Source organism: Carassius gibelio, chromosome B19 (genome assembly GCF_023724105.1).
Source record: "Carassius gibelio isolate Cgi1373 ecotype wild population from Czech Republic chromosome B19, carGib1.2-hapl.c, whole genome shotgun sequence".
In the NCBI taxonomy this organism is placed as follows: Eukaryota; Metazoa; Chordata; class Actinopteri; order Cypriniformes; family Cyprinidae; genus Carassius; species Carassius gibelio.
The window spans coordinates 13,966,376-13,982,647 of record NC_068414.1 but is presented as its reverse complement, the minus strand read 5'-3'; the positions used below and the strand labels follow the sequence as shown (position 1 = coordinate 13,982,647).

At 41.5% G+C, this 16,272-nt stretch overlaps 1 protein-coding gene across 5 annotated transcripts in view; it reads left to right on the top strand.

The window, feature by feature from the left end:
- The first annotated feature begins 203 nt into the window (after positions 1–203).
- Positions 204–16,272, top strand: part of LOC127978840 (XK-related protein 8) — a 43,738-nt gene continuing 27,669 nt past the window's right edge. The window contains exons 1-3 of one of the 5 annotated variants that reach the window (XM_052583776.1): positions 226–836; positions 10,241–10,434; positions 11,995–12,486. In XM_052583776.1, the coding sequence (XP_052439736.1) occupies positions 529–836; positions 10,241–10,434; positions 11,995–12,486 (994 nt within the window). In that variant the 5' untranslated portion in view covers positions 226–528. Of the gene's footprint in view, positions 837–10,240; positions 10,435–11,994; positions 13,556–16,272 lie in introns of those variants that run through there. The other 4 variants (XM_052583781.1, XM_052583775.1, XM_052583777.1 and 1 more) reach the window with 4 other exon arrangements.

Sequence of the window (16,272 nt, the reverse complement as noted above, 5' to 3'; positions counted from 1 at the left end):
ACAGACTGATTGTTTTGTGTCTTTACACAAAGGTGTGTGTCATGAGGGATTAATTTGTTTTTGGTTTTGTATGTTTTTTGTTTTATTGTGTTTTAGCTGTTATTCCCATCCACTTCCATTATAAGGCTGATAGACTGCAACGTCTTCAGCTAATAATCTTCTACTGAAGAAACAAAGTCACCTACATATTGGGTACCCTGGGGGTAAGCAGATAAATATCAGACTTTCATTTTTGGGTGAACTATGCCTTTAAGCTATTCATTTTTGGCTGAATCACTGCCTACCACTTTGGCTTTTTCACTGATCGCTATTAAAGATCAGTGGGCATTTGAACCAATGCCTGTGACTCTGGTCATATGGTTAAATTACATCATTCCCTACATTCTGACACAGGCTAATCATTAAAAGACTTGGGAGGAGTTATGAATGAGTCTAAAGTTCACTGTCGGATTCAGATCTTTTTAACAGTAGCAAAAGGAGGTTTTGTGTTTTTATTATCATACTGTTAGGTTTCTCACACTGGGAATTATGGAGGAAAGCTTCCAATTTCATTACTCTTTATTGGACTACCTGTTTACTTTGGTGGGACTGTTATTGTTCCTGCTGGATATAGCGCTGGACGTTTGGACTGTTGTGTCCTTTTATAAGAATGGGGCCTATGTGTATATGGCAGTGATGATCTTTCTGCTGTTGGGCTCTTCAGTGTTGTTACAGGTGTTTAGCTGGCTCTGGTACTCTGATTACCTGGATAATATTGAGACTAAGGTGGAGAAATTTGCAAAGAAGCATTTATTGATCAAAACATTTCACTTCCTGCAGCTCGGAGTCTACCTCAGGTCTGTGACAGATTTGCTTCTCAATTTTCCTTGAATACTCTTGTGAAAAATAATACACAATAACTAATTTGTTGATTAACAGTGAAACTTTCAATCTCTCTTCACAACTTCTACACATTCTTTCATTGTGTGAACCATCACATGCAAGATGATCCATTCAGTTATCAAAATCTGTCAGACGTGTGTCTAATATATTCTATAAATATCTGACATGGAATGGTTTTCATGTCTGCTAAACTGGCAAATGGCTTGCCATTAAGGTTGAAAAGGGGCAGAAAATTTCCAAAATATTTGGAAGTTTTCCAGTATTTTTGGAAACATTTGGAAATATTTAGTCCATTTCCATGTGAAACTAATCTGGAAATTTACCAGAAAATGTCTTCCCCTTTGCAGACCTACACGCCATTGTAAAGGCTGATTTATACTTCTACATCGAACCTACGCTATAGCCTGATTATTTTATTTTAATGTTAATTATCTTCTTATATAAATTAAAATGAAGCAAAGAACAAGTGTCTTTTAATTTATTATACTACACTGCATTATACATCAGTAGATGTCCGCGACAGACAGTGTTGATCTACCATGGTACAATCCTTGTGGAGACTGAAAGAATGCCATCTTTTCCTGTTCCGTTGTTGTCTCCTTTTTGTAGCTTTAAATAATGATTTAATTATTTTATATTTATTTGCCGCTGTCAGGGCTATAATGCTTCTTTAACGAGCCGCTTCTTCTTAGGCTTTTGCTGTGGTCTGCGGGTTACATAAGCAATGCCCGTGGACACTTCTTATAGTGGTTTGCATGTGTACAGCATGTCGACGTAGACAAGGATGCAGAAGTAGAAATTAAAACGGACACATAGCCTACGCCATTAAGGCCACATCGTAGGTCTGATGCAGAAGTATAAATCAGCCTTAATGAAACAGAATCACAGTCTTGACAGTCAACCAAGTTTGGAAGTATATACATGTGCATCTCAATAAATTTTAATGTCATAGAAAATTTCCTTTATTTCAGTAATTCAACTCAAATTGTGAAACTTGTGTATTAAATAAATTCAATGCACACAGACTGAAGTAGTTTAAGTCTTTGGTTTTTCATTTGTGATGACTTTGGCTCACATTTTACAAAAACCCAATCTCAACAAATTATAGTACTTCATAAGTCCAATAATAATAATAATAATGAAAAATTCCTGGAATGTACGTTCATTTACTGTACATGTACTCAATACTTGGTAGGGGCTCCTTTCGCTTTAATTACTGCCTCAATTCAGCGTGGCATGGAGGTGATCAGTTTGTGTCACTGCTGAGGTGGTCCTGAAGCCCAGGTTTCTTTGACAGTGGCCTTCAGCTCATCTGCATTGTTTGGTCTCTTGTTTCTCATCCCAGTCAAGCACACCAACAACATTGTCATTTAACCAACTTTTGGTGCTTTTGGCAGTGTGGGCAGGAGCCAAATCCTTCTGGAAAATGAAATGAGCATCTACAAAAAGCTGGTCAGCAGAAAGAAGAATGAAGTGCTCCAAGATTTCTTGGTAAATGGATGCAGTGACTTTGGTTTTCAAAAAACACAATGGACCAACACCAGCAGATGACATTGCACCCCAAATCATCACAGACTGTGGAAACTTAACACTGTACTTCAAGCAACTTGGGCTATGAGCTTCTCTACCCGTCATAAAGACTAGGACCATGGTTTACAAATGAAATACAAAACTTGCTATCATCTGAAAGTGAACAACTAGTAAACCAAACTGAAAGACCATTTTTAAAGCTTAAGAAACCCTTGCAGGTGTTTTGAGTTGATTAGCTGATTTGTTGAGATAGTGAATTGGTGGGTTTTTGTTAAATGTGAATGTGAATTTGTGCCAAATTATCTCAATTAAAAGAACCAAAGGCTTAAACTACTTCAGTCTGTGTCCATTGAATTTATTTAATGCACGAGTTTCACAATTTTATTTGAATTACTGAAATAAATGAACTTTTCTACGACATTCTAATGTATCGAGATGCACCTGTATATTGAGTTTGTCTAGCACAATCACTGCCATTTTTTTTTGTGTGTGATTATTATCGTTTTTTTATTGATCACTAATATTTTTGAACAATGAGCAATGTCACAACCCTAAACAGCAGCAGCAATACATATATATTTAAACAGTACATTTATCTGTAGAAATGTGGAACAGTGGCACATGTACACTGAAAATTCACAGATGCTTGTTGTGGAAGAGCAATAGGTGTCATGTCCACTGTCTGATCACCCCGTTCTTTGGTGTGTGGGTGTGTTTCTGTTTATGTCTGCGTTTCGTATGCACATGGTGTTTTGTTTTGGTTTTGATCGTTCGTCGTGCACCTATCTTTGGCGTTCCTCCCTCCCCCTCATCACCACAGTTTCCGCTTCTAATTGTTTGACTCCGCTCACCTGAATTCAATGTCTGTTCATCTCTTGCTCTATTTATTCCCGTCTGTCGCACCTATCGGTGCCAGATCGCTGTTCGTCAATAATCCCCGTGTAACCATCTTGTCTGATCCTGTCGAGCCTTGTTCTGTCGTGCCATTGTTTGCTGCTATTGGTTTTGTTTGCTTTTCTATTTTTCCACTCCCTTATTTCCTAGACCGGGCACCGGCATTTTTCAGAAGAGTTTTGTTTGCACTGTCGCTGACTCTCTCGTGGCTTCCTCCCCTATCCGCTCTCATCGCGGCCGCGCCGTTGGGCGCCCCCTGCCGGGTGTTTTTGCAAGGACACTGAAGTCTCTTATTTTCCTGTTGGACATTCTTCCTTATTTCCCGGCCTGTTTATGTTCATTGGAGGAAGTTTTTTCTTTTTGTATTTTTGAATAAATTGGTCCCACACAATAACCTGCATCTGTGTCCAGTTGTGCCCCTGACAGAACGATCTGGCCAAGATGGACACAGCAGGTACAGACTCTGTCAGAACCGCAGTCACCCAGCAGGGTGCTCTTTTGGGCCAACATGAAGCCAGACTCACGAATACCACAAGGGAGGTGGAGTTTTTAGCCAACCAAGTGGCTGAGCTGACCAGCCGGATCCAAGAGCTGCAACGAGAGGCTGCTCAGGGTGGTGCAGTTCACCACCTTTCTCGCCATGAGCCCGAGCCCCGATGCAATAACCCACCGCCCTATGATGGGGACCCCAATTCCTGCCGGGCCTTCTTGTCCCAGTGCTCTGTGGTGTTTGCCTTGCAGCCACGCACATACGCACTTGAGATGTCCAAAGTGGCTTTTGTTTTGACTCTTCTGACCGGCAAGGCCAGAGACTGGGGAACCTCCGTCTGGGAGACTAAGGCTCCCTGTTGTGCTTCTTTTAAAGATTTCCGCCAGGAGATGGAGAGACTATTTGACCGCTCTGCAAGAGGTCAGGAAGCCGCTGACCAGCTAGCACGGCTCCGTCAGGCGGGTCGCTCAGTGACGGACTATGCCATTCATTTTAAGACGCTTGCAGCGACCTGTGATTGGAATGAGGGGGCCTGTCGAGCTATGTTCCGTGCTGGGCTAGAGGATGACATCCAGGATGAGCTGGCCACTCAGGACCTGCCACGTGACTTTGATGATCTTGTTAAAATGGCATTGCGGATCGAGGGTCGCCTTCACCGCCGTCGTCAGCGCCTGGCAGTTCGTGTACCCTGGAGGACTGAGGAGTCGTCATCTGTCTCCCCCACGGAAACCACTGAGCCTGAGTCTATGCAGGTGGGGCGCCTTCGGCTCACTCCTCAACAAAAGCAGCAACGCCTCGCCCTGGGACTATGTCTATATTGTGGCAAATCAGGTCACTTCGCAGTGGGCTGTCCACTAAAAGTCAAGGCTCACCAGTAAAGAGGGGGATCCTGGTGAGCGCTACCCCTTTATTACATTCCCCCTCCTCTCGCACTCTCCTTCCTGTCTCTCTTCAGTTTGGTGATGTCCTTAACTCCTGTACAGCACTGGTTGACTCGGGAGCTGAGGGCAACTTTATGGACCTCTCTCTAGCCACCCGTTGGGGAATTCCTTCTATTCCTCTTCCCGAACCTATTCCTGCCCGTTCATTGAATGGCACTTTAATAACCACTGTCTCCTATGCCACTCCCCCTGTCAATCTTACAGTCTCGGGCAATCACCATGAGGTGACCACGCTGTACCTTCTTGAATCCCCGAGTGCTCCCATAGTTCTGGGGCACCCGTGGTTGGTGCAACATGGCCCTCACGTGGATTGGTCCAACAACTCTGTCCTGTCTTGGAGTAAGTTTTGTCTCTCGTCGTGTCTGGGTGCTGCCTCTTTTCCTGTGTCTGTGTGTCCTGTCTTGCAGGTGGAGGCGGCGGATTTGAAGGGGGTCCCGGTGGAGTACCACGACCTGTGCCAGGTGTTTAGTAAGTCCCGGGCCACCTCCTTACCTCCACATCGCCCTTATGATTGTGCCATTGAGCTCCTCCCAGGCACTTCTCCGCCCAAGGGTCACTTGTTTTCCCTTTCAGGTCCTGAAAGAGAGGCCATGGACAAATATATTAATGAATCCCTCAAAGCCGGCCTCATCCGACCCTCTTCATCTCCTGCAGGTGCTGGGTTCTTCTTTGTCAAGAAGAAGGACGGCTCCTTGCGTCCTTGTATAGATTATCGAGGCCTGAATGACATCACTATTAAAAACAGGTACCCCTTGCCTCTTATGTCATCTGCCTTTGAGTTATTGCAGGGAGCCAAGGTCTTCACCAAGCTAGACCTTCGGAATGCCTATCACCTTATTCGCATACGTGAGGGGGATGAGTGGAAGACAGCTTTCAACACACCCACGGGACACTTTGAGTACCGGGTCCTACTATTCGGTCTGACCAATGCCCCAGCTGTCTTCCAGGCCCTGGTTAATGACGTGTTGAGAGACATGGTGAATCGCTTTGTCTTCGTGTATCTTGATGATATCTTGATATTTTCCCCATCTCTGCAGGTACACACTCAGCATGTTCGCCAGGTGTTACAACGGCTGCTGGAGAACCAGCTCTATGTTAAGGCGGAGAAGTGCGTCTTCCACGCCCAGTCGGTTCCATTCCTGGGGTTCGTTGTTTCTGCGGGGGAGATCAAAGCCGACCCCTGTAAGGTAAGGGCCGTTGCCGAGTGGCCAGCTCCTGACTCTCGTAAAGCTCTGCAGCGGTTCCTGGGATTCGCCAACTTCTATCGGCGGTTCATCCGGAACTTCGGTCAGATTGCTGCACCTTTAACGGCACTCACCTCTCCCAAGGTACCGTTCAAGTGGAATACTGGGGCATAGGAGGCCTTTGATAGATTAAAGTCCCGTTTTATCTCTGCTCCTGTCTTGTCTATTCCAGACCCTGAACGTCAATTCATTGTTGAGGTGGATGCCTCCGATGTCGGAGTGGGCGCGGTCCTATCTCAGCAGTCGCACGAGGATGGAAAGGTGCATCCCTGCGCCTTCTTCTCTCACCGCCTGAGTCCCCCAGAACGGAATTACGACATAGGTAATCGGGAGTTGTTGGCGGTCAGACTGGCTTTGGGGGAGTGGCGTCACTGGTTGGAGGGCGCGGCTCAGCCCTTCCTGGTCTGGACGGATCACAAAAACCTTGAGTATGTCCGTTCGGCCAGGAGGCTGACCTCCCAACAGGCTCGCTGGGCCCTCTTCTTTGGCCAGTTCAATTTCACACTGTCCTACAGGCCCGGGTCAAAGAATGTTAAGCCCGATGCTCTTTCTCGTCTCTTCGAGGCTCCTGGGGGAGGGGAGTCAGCAGACACTATCTTGCCCAAAGGGGTGGTGGTGGCATCCCTCTCTTGGGACATCGAGAGACGAGTAAAGGGGGCCCTACTTAAGGGGCCTATGCCGAAGGGGGGCCCAGCGGGTAGTCTGTTTGTTCCCACCAAGTTGCGCTCTGAAGTCATCCAGTGGGGTCACTCGTCCAGGCTAGTCTGTCATCCAGGAGTCCGGAGGTCGCTGGCTGCCATCCGTCAGCGATTCTGGTGGCCATCCATGGCCAAGGATGTCAGGCAGTTCGTGGCTGCCTGCTCGGTGTGCGCTCAGAACAAGACTTCCAATGCGCCTCCCGTTGGTCTGCTCCACCCATTGCCCATCCCTTCCCGCCCCTGGTCACATTTGGCCCTTGATTTTGTCACTGGCCTTCCAGAATCCAAGGGTAACACCGTCATTCTTACGGTGGTGGACCGTTTCTCTAAAGCGGCCCATTTCATTCCCCTTCCCAAGCTCCCCTCAGCCAAAGAGACTGCTCAGGTGATGGTTGATCATGTATTCCGGATTCATGGCCTTCCGGTCAACGTGGTCTCTGATAGGGGTCCCCAGTTTGTCTCTCGGTTTTGGAGGGAGTTCTGTCGGCAGATCGGGGCCTCTACGAGTCTGTCTTCAGGATTCCATCCCCAGACCAACGGGCAGTCCGAGCGGGCAAACCAGGATTTGGAACGTACTCTTCGCTGCCTGGCATCCCACAATCCCGGCTCCTGGTGTCAACAGCTGTCCTGGGTAGAATACGCCCATAACTCCCTTCCTGTTTCTGCCACAGGTATGTCCCCATTCCAGTGTTCTGTCGGTTATCAACCTCCCTGGTTTCCCACACAGGAACCCGAGGCTGCGGTCCCGTCTGCTTTGGCCTTTGTCCGACGGTGTCGACGCACCTGGAAGAGGGCCAAGGCGGCCTTGGCCCAGGCTAATAGGCGGACTAAAGCAGCGGCCGACCGTCACCGAACTCCTGCTCCCCGCTATGTGTGTGGTCAAAGGGTATGGCTCTCCACCAAGGACCTGCCTCTCAGGGTAGCCTCACGCAAGTTGGCACCCAGGTTCATTGGCCCATACCGGATCACGAAGGTCCTGAGTCCGGCGGCGGTGCAGCTCAAGCTCCCTACCACGCTTGGTCGGGTGCACCCTGTTTTCAATGTTTCCAGGGTTAAACCTGTGTTCTACTCCCCTCTTGTTCCATCTGCCCCAACCCCCCCTCCCCCCCGTCTAGTGGATGGCTACCCGGTCTATACGGTGCGGAAGTTGCTAGATGTCCGACGTAGGGGTCGGGGCTTTCAATATCTTGTGGACTGGGAGGGCTATGGCCCAGAGGAGAGGAGCTGGGTCCCGGCCCGGGACATCTTGGATCGGACACTTGTCGAGGACTTCTACCGGCGACAAGGTGAGCCCCTTCCTGCGGCGCCTGGTGGCGTCCGTCGGAGGGGGGGTACTGTCATGTCCACTGTCTGATCACCCCGTTCTTTGGTGTGTGGGTGTGTTTCTGTTTATGTCTGCGTTTCGTATGCACATGGTGTTTTGTTTTGGTTTTGATCGTTCGTCGTGCACCTATCTTTGGCGTTCCTCCCTCCCCCTCATCACCACAGTTTCCGCTTCTAATTGTTTGACTCCGCTCACCTGAATTCAATGTCTGTTCATCTCTTGCTCTATTTATTCCCGTCTGTCGCACCTATCGGTGCCAGATCGCTGTTCGTCAATAATCCCCGTGTAACCACCTTGTCTGATCCTGTCGAGCCTTGTTCTGTCGTGCCATTGTTTGCTGCTATTGGTTTTGTTTGCTTTTCTATTTTTCCACTCCCTTATTTCCTAGACCGGGCACCGGCATTTTTCAGAAGAGTTTTGTTTGCACTGTCGCTGACTCTCTCGTGGCTTCCTCCCCTCTCCGCTCTCATCACGGCCGCGCCGTTGGGCGCCCCCTGCCGGGTGTTTTTGCAAGGACACTGAAGTCTCTTATTTTCCTGTTGGACATTCTTCCTTATTTCCCGGCCTGTTTATGTTCATTGGAGGAAGTTTTTTCTTTTTGTATTTTTGAATAAATTGGTCCCACACAATAACCTGCATCTGTGTCCAGTTGTGCCCCTGACAATAGGTAGATATAAGAAATGTGTGGTGTTGGTGTAGGGGTACAACAATAAACTGTATAAAATAAATAGGCAATGGTCAATAGTTTATATTTCTAAATTTCTATATTTCTATATATATAGTGTTCCTATAGCTCAACTGGTAACGCATTGCGTTAGCAAACAAGCAAGCGCAAGGTTGGGGGTTCGATTCCCCGGGAACACATGATAGGTAAAAATTGATAGCATGAATGCACCGTAAGTCGCTTTGGATAAAAGCGTCTGCATAAATTAAATTTATATTATATAAATTTAATTTAATTTAATTTATATAAATTGATTGATTTTTCCCAATATATTTTTATGTACTGTTGAAATATGTCATTTAAAATACCAGGTAATAAACAAAAGTGACATTCTTTTTTAGAACAATAGAACAGAAAGCAGTCTGTCAACATAGAAGTAGAAAAAACAATTGAATATATAAAAAAAAAACATGAAATAAAATTATAATATAACATTTATATAAATATATAAATGTTATGTAAATATAACATTTCATTGTTTCATAACATGGTGAAAAAAACCCTAAACATTTTAATAAATGTGTCTCTCACACAATGACAAAAACATGACCAAGACACTATCACTAGGCATCAATTCTATATTCTGGGTGAGTTAGTACATTTGGCAGACATGCAATCTTGTTCTGATGTTACAGCAAACAGTTGTGACAAATAAACTTTCAGCATTTTCAGCTTAGAGAACAGTTTTGACACTTTCAAAAAATACGTAACAACAATGTAAATCCAATTAGTTGAACTAGAGTGCTTTTTATGGGCATAATGTCTTTAATGTGTGTTTGAAATATGGTTAACTTTTACATCTTGAATTATCGACATTGCAAGTGCACATTAAGCACACTTCTGTTTCACAAGAGTAATGCTAAATGAGATTGATGAAGAAACCGAAAGGCATCATTCACCCAAACTCTGTCAACTGTTACTCATGTCTTTCTAAACTCTTTTGTTCATCTTCAAAGCACAAATTAATAAATTTTTCATAAAGCCTTTCACCCAAAACTTTGATACGTCAGTATGTTAATAAGGACATTGTAAACATAAGCTATATGAATTAAGGAGTTTAATCAATTCTTTCTTAAGAGACACAATCACTGTATATAATTTAATTCAGCATGTATAATCAAATATGGCAAATGGGAGCTCAAATATGCATGCTTGATGTAGGAGAACCAATGAGTTTAATTGTCTTTTGTCACACAAACACATTTTTTTATTTTATTTAAAAGACACTTTGTATTTCATGACACTTTTGGTTTTGGAATGGCATTAAGGTGAGTAGATGGTGGAACTTTCATTTTTTTGGTGAACTATCCCTTCAATATCAACTTAATTCAGAATTAAATAGAGCTATTTTGTGTGAACAGCTAATTTGGGTTATCATTTAAAGACAAACTCAATAGATGTGATTGAGAACTGGTATAGGAACACTCAAACTGTTTCCACGTCTAAATAAACTGTGGCCTCACTTTTGTTTATTGAATTTTATGTTGTATTAATTGCCACATTGTGTTCACAGGTATGCTGGGGTGATAGAGATTTCCACAACACATTTTCTTCGGCACACTAACAGTTTCACAGAGGGTGTAGCTGTGTACCTGAACCATGATCTTCAGATGCTTCGTCTATTTGAGACATTTTCTGAAAGCGCCCCACAGCTCATACTCATGATGTCTATAATCCTACAGAGACGAGAGTTGGAGATTATTACAGGTCTGTTTCAAATCCAGAGCACCTACTTTTTTTCAGCTCATAATTCTTATGTGTCTCTAAACCACTTAAAGCAATGATTAAGCCATAATGGAAAATTCTGTCATCGGTTGACTAACGAATTGCTCTTTTGTTTTGCTCAGAATCTCTAGTGATGGAGAAATAAAGCTTTTCAGAACTTTGAATTTATCGAAGCTTCAGAAAATTATTCACTGTTTTGAAGCAGCTGAAACACCACCCAAAATTCAGCTCAAACATACAACTTTTTAACCATTTTCAAATGTTTTATCTATAGTGTAATCTATTAAATGCAATTAAAATCATATGATACCATATATGAAGGTCCCTTTCATACACCCAAGTGTTTTTGCTAGTTTCAGCCTGACGCAGTTCTCATTTTCCAATCCTGCACCCCGTTGTTTAAATAGCAAATGCATTTGTGCCCATTTGTGTGCCCATGGGTGTGCTAGTCTAAAAAAGGTGCATTGTTGGCACATTGCTATTTTGAGGAACTGAAAAAAGACTGCGCCATAGACCAACTCAAACCTGTTCTAAAGTTTTTCACAATATTTTATCTTTGTTATTTAAAGAGGGCATTAGTAATATGCGCCTACAGGTGCACAACATGCATACACTTTGCTTATTATACACATAGGGACGTGCAGCAGCTCACAAACATTTTTTTAAATGTTTACAAACAATTAAATATTACATTTCGCAATGTAAATAGCGAACCCTCCATGGCACGAACGCAACTGGCTTTTAAAGGGGATGGGAGATGAGACCCAAAAACACCCATTACTCATTAAGAGAATAGGGACAACCCATTTAGACCATGTGCTGGGTGTGCAAACTGTTTTACCGTCGTTAAACTAGCATAAGTGGATTTGGACATGCCCTGATTGCACCTGCACTGTGCACTTTAGACCATTTGCTTAGATCATTAAAATAATTGTACGAATAAGCCACCTCGTAAAATACGTACAAATTGGTCGTGAGATAGCGTTGGTATTTCCTACATGTTCACAGCATCATATCTGTGGATGTATTGGCAGTAGCAAGTTTTGTTTCTTATTTTGCCACAGCAGTGTAGAAGATCTGTAACGCCAAGACCAAACACATTAACATTGCCATTTATATTATAATGATAAACTCTCCAGTTGTCATGACAGAAATTAATTTGTAGCGCTTGTTTTGCTTCTTTTATAGAGTTAATCAGAACAATAATAATATTAACTCTTTCTTTTTTACTGTAAAAAATCTGTCATGAAAAATGCCTTAAAATAAAACTGATCTGAGATCAGGTGAAATATAAACACTGGTTCAGAAACATTTAAAAACTGAAAAGAAGTTAGCAAAAATAAGTACAGACATGATTTTTGGCACATTCACAGCCAAATCTCTGGTTCAAAACAAATTATTCATTTCAAATGAATCAAAGGTTTCAGAGCTTCACAAAGCAGAGTTTTGAAAGCCCTTATTGCTAGCTGTTATTATTTTGAAGAACAGAATTATTGCAATATGTGATATTGTTTTATAACATGCAATGTTTTTTTGTTTCAGGTTTAAAAATCCTTACATCAGCTGCTGCAATTGCTAGTAGCGTTGCTATGTACCACCGCTGCATGCGTGCCTTTCTTCCTGAAAAATGCAAGATGAGTTGGATCTCCACTGGCGTCTACTTCCTGTGGAACTTGTTGGTGATTATTCCCCGTGTGACTGCTCTGGCACTCTTCTCCAGTGTATTACCATGCTTCATCATAGCTCACTTCCTGTCGTTGTGGATGCTGCTGGTTTTAGTGGCCTGGAGCCAGAAAACTAATTTCATGGAACATAGTGGTTGGGAATGGCTCTTCAGAGCTACTGTTGGACTCATCTGGTATTTCTGCTGGTTTAACATATCAACAGGAAGCATAAAATCAAAGACTATTCTCTATTATAGTTTCATGGGTTTGGACACAGTGATGCTGCTGGGCTTCTGGTGCTGGAAGGTGTTTGAGTATGCAGGCTGCTGGAGCTCTTTAAATCCTTATATGGTGATCCCGACACTACTAGGTTTGTACGTCATTGGAATACTAGTGAAAATTATATACTACAAAAGGTTTCATCCCAACGGTGATCAGGAGAAAATCACTGAACCCGCTGAAGAAGGGCAGTTAAGACAAGCGGCAGCATGTTATGAAATGGAGACAGACTTGAAGCAAAGGGAATCACTTCACGCTACAGCTGCAGCTCCAGCTCACCCTTTCACTGGAGTTCCCAATAGACATAGGAAAATGGCTGCTAATTTCTACTCTTAGTTCTTGGTTCTACTTTTAAAAGACTCTTCTCCTATCCCCCCAATTTCATCATAATTTATTAAAATGCTTGTTTTATTTATAAAATGTATTTATAATCTAATTTTCTACCCAATACCATAGAGTTGATACATACCTCTCCCATCTCAGTGCGTGTACTGAAACACTGTAGCAAGTGGCACCACTATGCTAGCGTTTAGCTTAGCACCATTCATTCCTTAGGATCCTAAGAGGATAAATAAGATATTTCCTAAGTGGATAAAAATTATGACTATGTATGGCGGAAGAGCACTTCGCAGTTCGCACCACTTCGACCTCGGTGCTGTAATATCATCACTCATAAAAACTCCCCTTCCTCCTCTCCCTCTCCCTCTACCTTGCGCAATACAACCAAAGTGAGGAGTTTTCAGGAGTGATGATATTACTGCGCTGAGGTCAAAGTGCTGTGATTGCTCTTCTGACAGAAATTATAGTTATTTTTTATCTGCTTAGAAAATCAACAAGTTTTATTTTGGTGTCACCATACTTACTCATGTAACTACTAATGTAACCGTCTTTAAATAGGAAAAACATTAAAGTGTTTGGTGGCTTCTAAATTCATCCCTGTTTGGATCCTGAGGAATGAATGTTGCTAAGTTAACACTAGCATAGGGGCGCCGTATGCTACAGCGAGGAGATGTACGTATCAACTCATCTAAGTTGAGGAAGGAACATAGTGGAATATGAAAAAAACTGTGTAATTTTCCTTTAAAATTGCAACTTAAATGATGGGAACATAATATATTTCATCTTTCTGAAAAAAATAAAACATTTTCTAATCTCTTTAACAGTGATCTAGATTATTTTGTGTAAATTCAATTCCAACCCTGCTTCAACAAACCTGTATATGACTAAGTAGCCCTGAACACCTTGATTAGTGTACATTTTATAGCTTTTGACCAGTAGGTGACGCTGTGCTGAAACTACTCAGGGCATGTTTGTTATAAAACATACCAAGTTTGGTCAGAATCCAGCTAAAGCTTTCCAGAGATAAAGCATCATGTCAATTTTTGAACAAATTTAATCAACTTTGTTAATGCATTTTACAAAAATAGTTTGCTCTGAAGATGATCTGAGTCAATTTTGGCTTTTGACACTGTCAATCATCAGATCATTCTGTCTGCCATCTCTTTCCAGAACATTCTCGTTCACCATTCCTGGCTGGTGGAATGATCTTCCCACCCCAATCCGAAATGCTGAATACCTGACAATTTTCAAGCAACAGCTGAAATCTCATCTCTTTCAAAACTACTTGGCTTCATTGTAAAAACAAAAAACAAACAAAAAATCTTATCTTTATTTATTCCTTCTATTCCTAGCTTGTACTTATTTGAACAATGTCTAAAACTTGGTATTACAAGCACTTCCTGTGTCTGTTTGCCTCTTTAAGAAGGATTGTTTTATGTATTCCCCCAATTGTAAGTCGCTTTGGATAAAAGCATCTGCAAAATGTAGTCTGGTTGACTAAATGTAAATGCTCTATTTGTGTGACAAAATTCATAACTTTCCCACAATGGAAAAGATGCTATGCCATATACAAGGGGTGGCTAACTCCGGTCCTGGACGTCCAAAGCCCTGCTGAGTTCAGCTTCGATCTAAATAAAAACCTTCAGACATTGATTAGCTTGTTTAGATTGTTAGATTAATGTTGAGGCAAAATTCTGCAGTGCTGTGGCTCTCCAGGATCGATGTTCCCCACACCTGCCATAGACTTTTAGAGTGGAGGAAGAAGAAAATGAACAGAGACAAGAGGTTTCTTTGCCTCTAATATCAATAATGCTCTGATTTTTCACACTAACAGATCGTTTAATTTAAGACACTGTGACATAGATATACTGGTTAGAAGGATAGTCCACTCAGCAATGATTATTTACTCAACAAATGTTTTTTTTTTTTTTTTTTTTTTTTTTTTTTTTTTTTTTACGAATATTGGTCACCAAACAGTTTCGGTTCCCATTACTGGAAGTCAGAATATTTTGCAGAAGGAAGAAATACACTTAAATGGACCTTTAATATGTAAATGTTTTCAATTGTAACATGTCAAATAATCATGTTAAATGACATTCCGACATATTCCATACATATTCTTTTTTTTTTTTTAGGTATTAGTTCAGCACTTTTTTGTGTGTATGTGTTTGTGGATTTAGATGTACCTAATGCTGTACGTGCACAGTTTTGTAATGTGTTTTGGATGAAAATGCAAGTACCCCTGTTGAATTGGTTTTCAGCTGGTTTAATGTGGCTGAAGGACACACCTGAGGCGTAATCTGATTTACCAAACATTTATGATCACAATATTTGTATTTAAAAAAATATTTATCTTTAAAATACAATATCCATAAAAAGGATGTTTTTTTATTACTATTATTAATATTAAAATAGAATCAAACAAGAGTCATTTAAGAATCAAATGGAAAAAAAAAATGAATTAAAAACCTTTATACAATATTTGATTCATAAAAGAGTAGTTCACCCAAAAATTAATATTCTGTTATTTATTCACGTCTTTTCAGACCTGTTACTAATTTGCTTCTGTGAAAGATTGAAGATATTTTAAAAATGTCTCAGAAAACCGACTTCCTTGTGTTTTACAGAGGAAAGAGAGTAACAGATTTGGAACAACACACTGGTGAATAAATAATGATGCCGCTTGTTTCATTTCTCGATGAATTATCATTGTGTAGGATTTGGGTTTGATTCCATTAGGATTAATTTTCTAAATGGTTAATATGTTGGTGGTTTTAATAGACTACACTGAAACTCATTTATTTACCTCATCTGTAAATTCTCAGATATTATATCACAAAAAGATTGGATATAATTGTGTGTAAATCAGATTATTAACTTCTATTATTGGTCTATTTTATGTGAGTACTGCATCTTATGAAATTCCTCTAATTTTATTTTTCACTATGGATTGAACTGACTGGCACTGTGAATACATGTCTTATGCTCACTTCCTGTCTGTTTTTCACTAAAATGTATAATTTATTGTCAGAACAAATGTTTGAGGTATTTGTATCACGCAATTGTGAATGTTTCCTACTGTAAGTTCCTGTATGTCGTTTTTGTGGCTCTAGTTTCATATCATGTGCATTTAAATGTCTGGCGTCACGAGTTACAGCGTGTTCTATATTGGTTAGCTCTTTAATATGTGTCCTGTCATGCTGAGTGAATGCAAGCTAATACATCATAGGTTACGATATTACATCACTTCTGTTCTGAGATTTTTTTTGACAGGTCTCCACTCAGCGTTTTGTCTATGAATTAAATAAATACAGCCATACTTTTCTCAATGTTTTTTTTTTAAATAACTGAGCATTTAGTACAGACAATATGTACTTTTTTATTTACATTTTTCATGAGGCAAGGATCAGTATCCTATTACTATTGTTTATAAATTAAGTTATGGATTTTAACCAATTTTAAGTTTTTCATAAAAGTACACAGTGCCTAGTTTGTTTTGTTGATGCCTTGTGTTAAACTGCTTTTAATTTTTTCACAC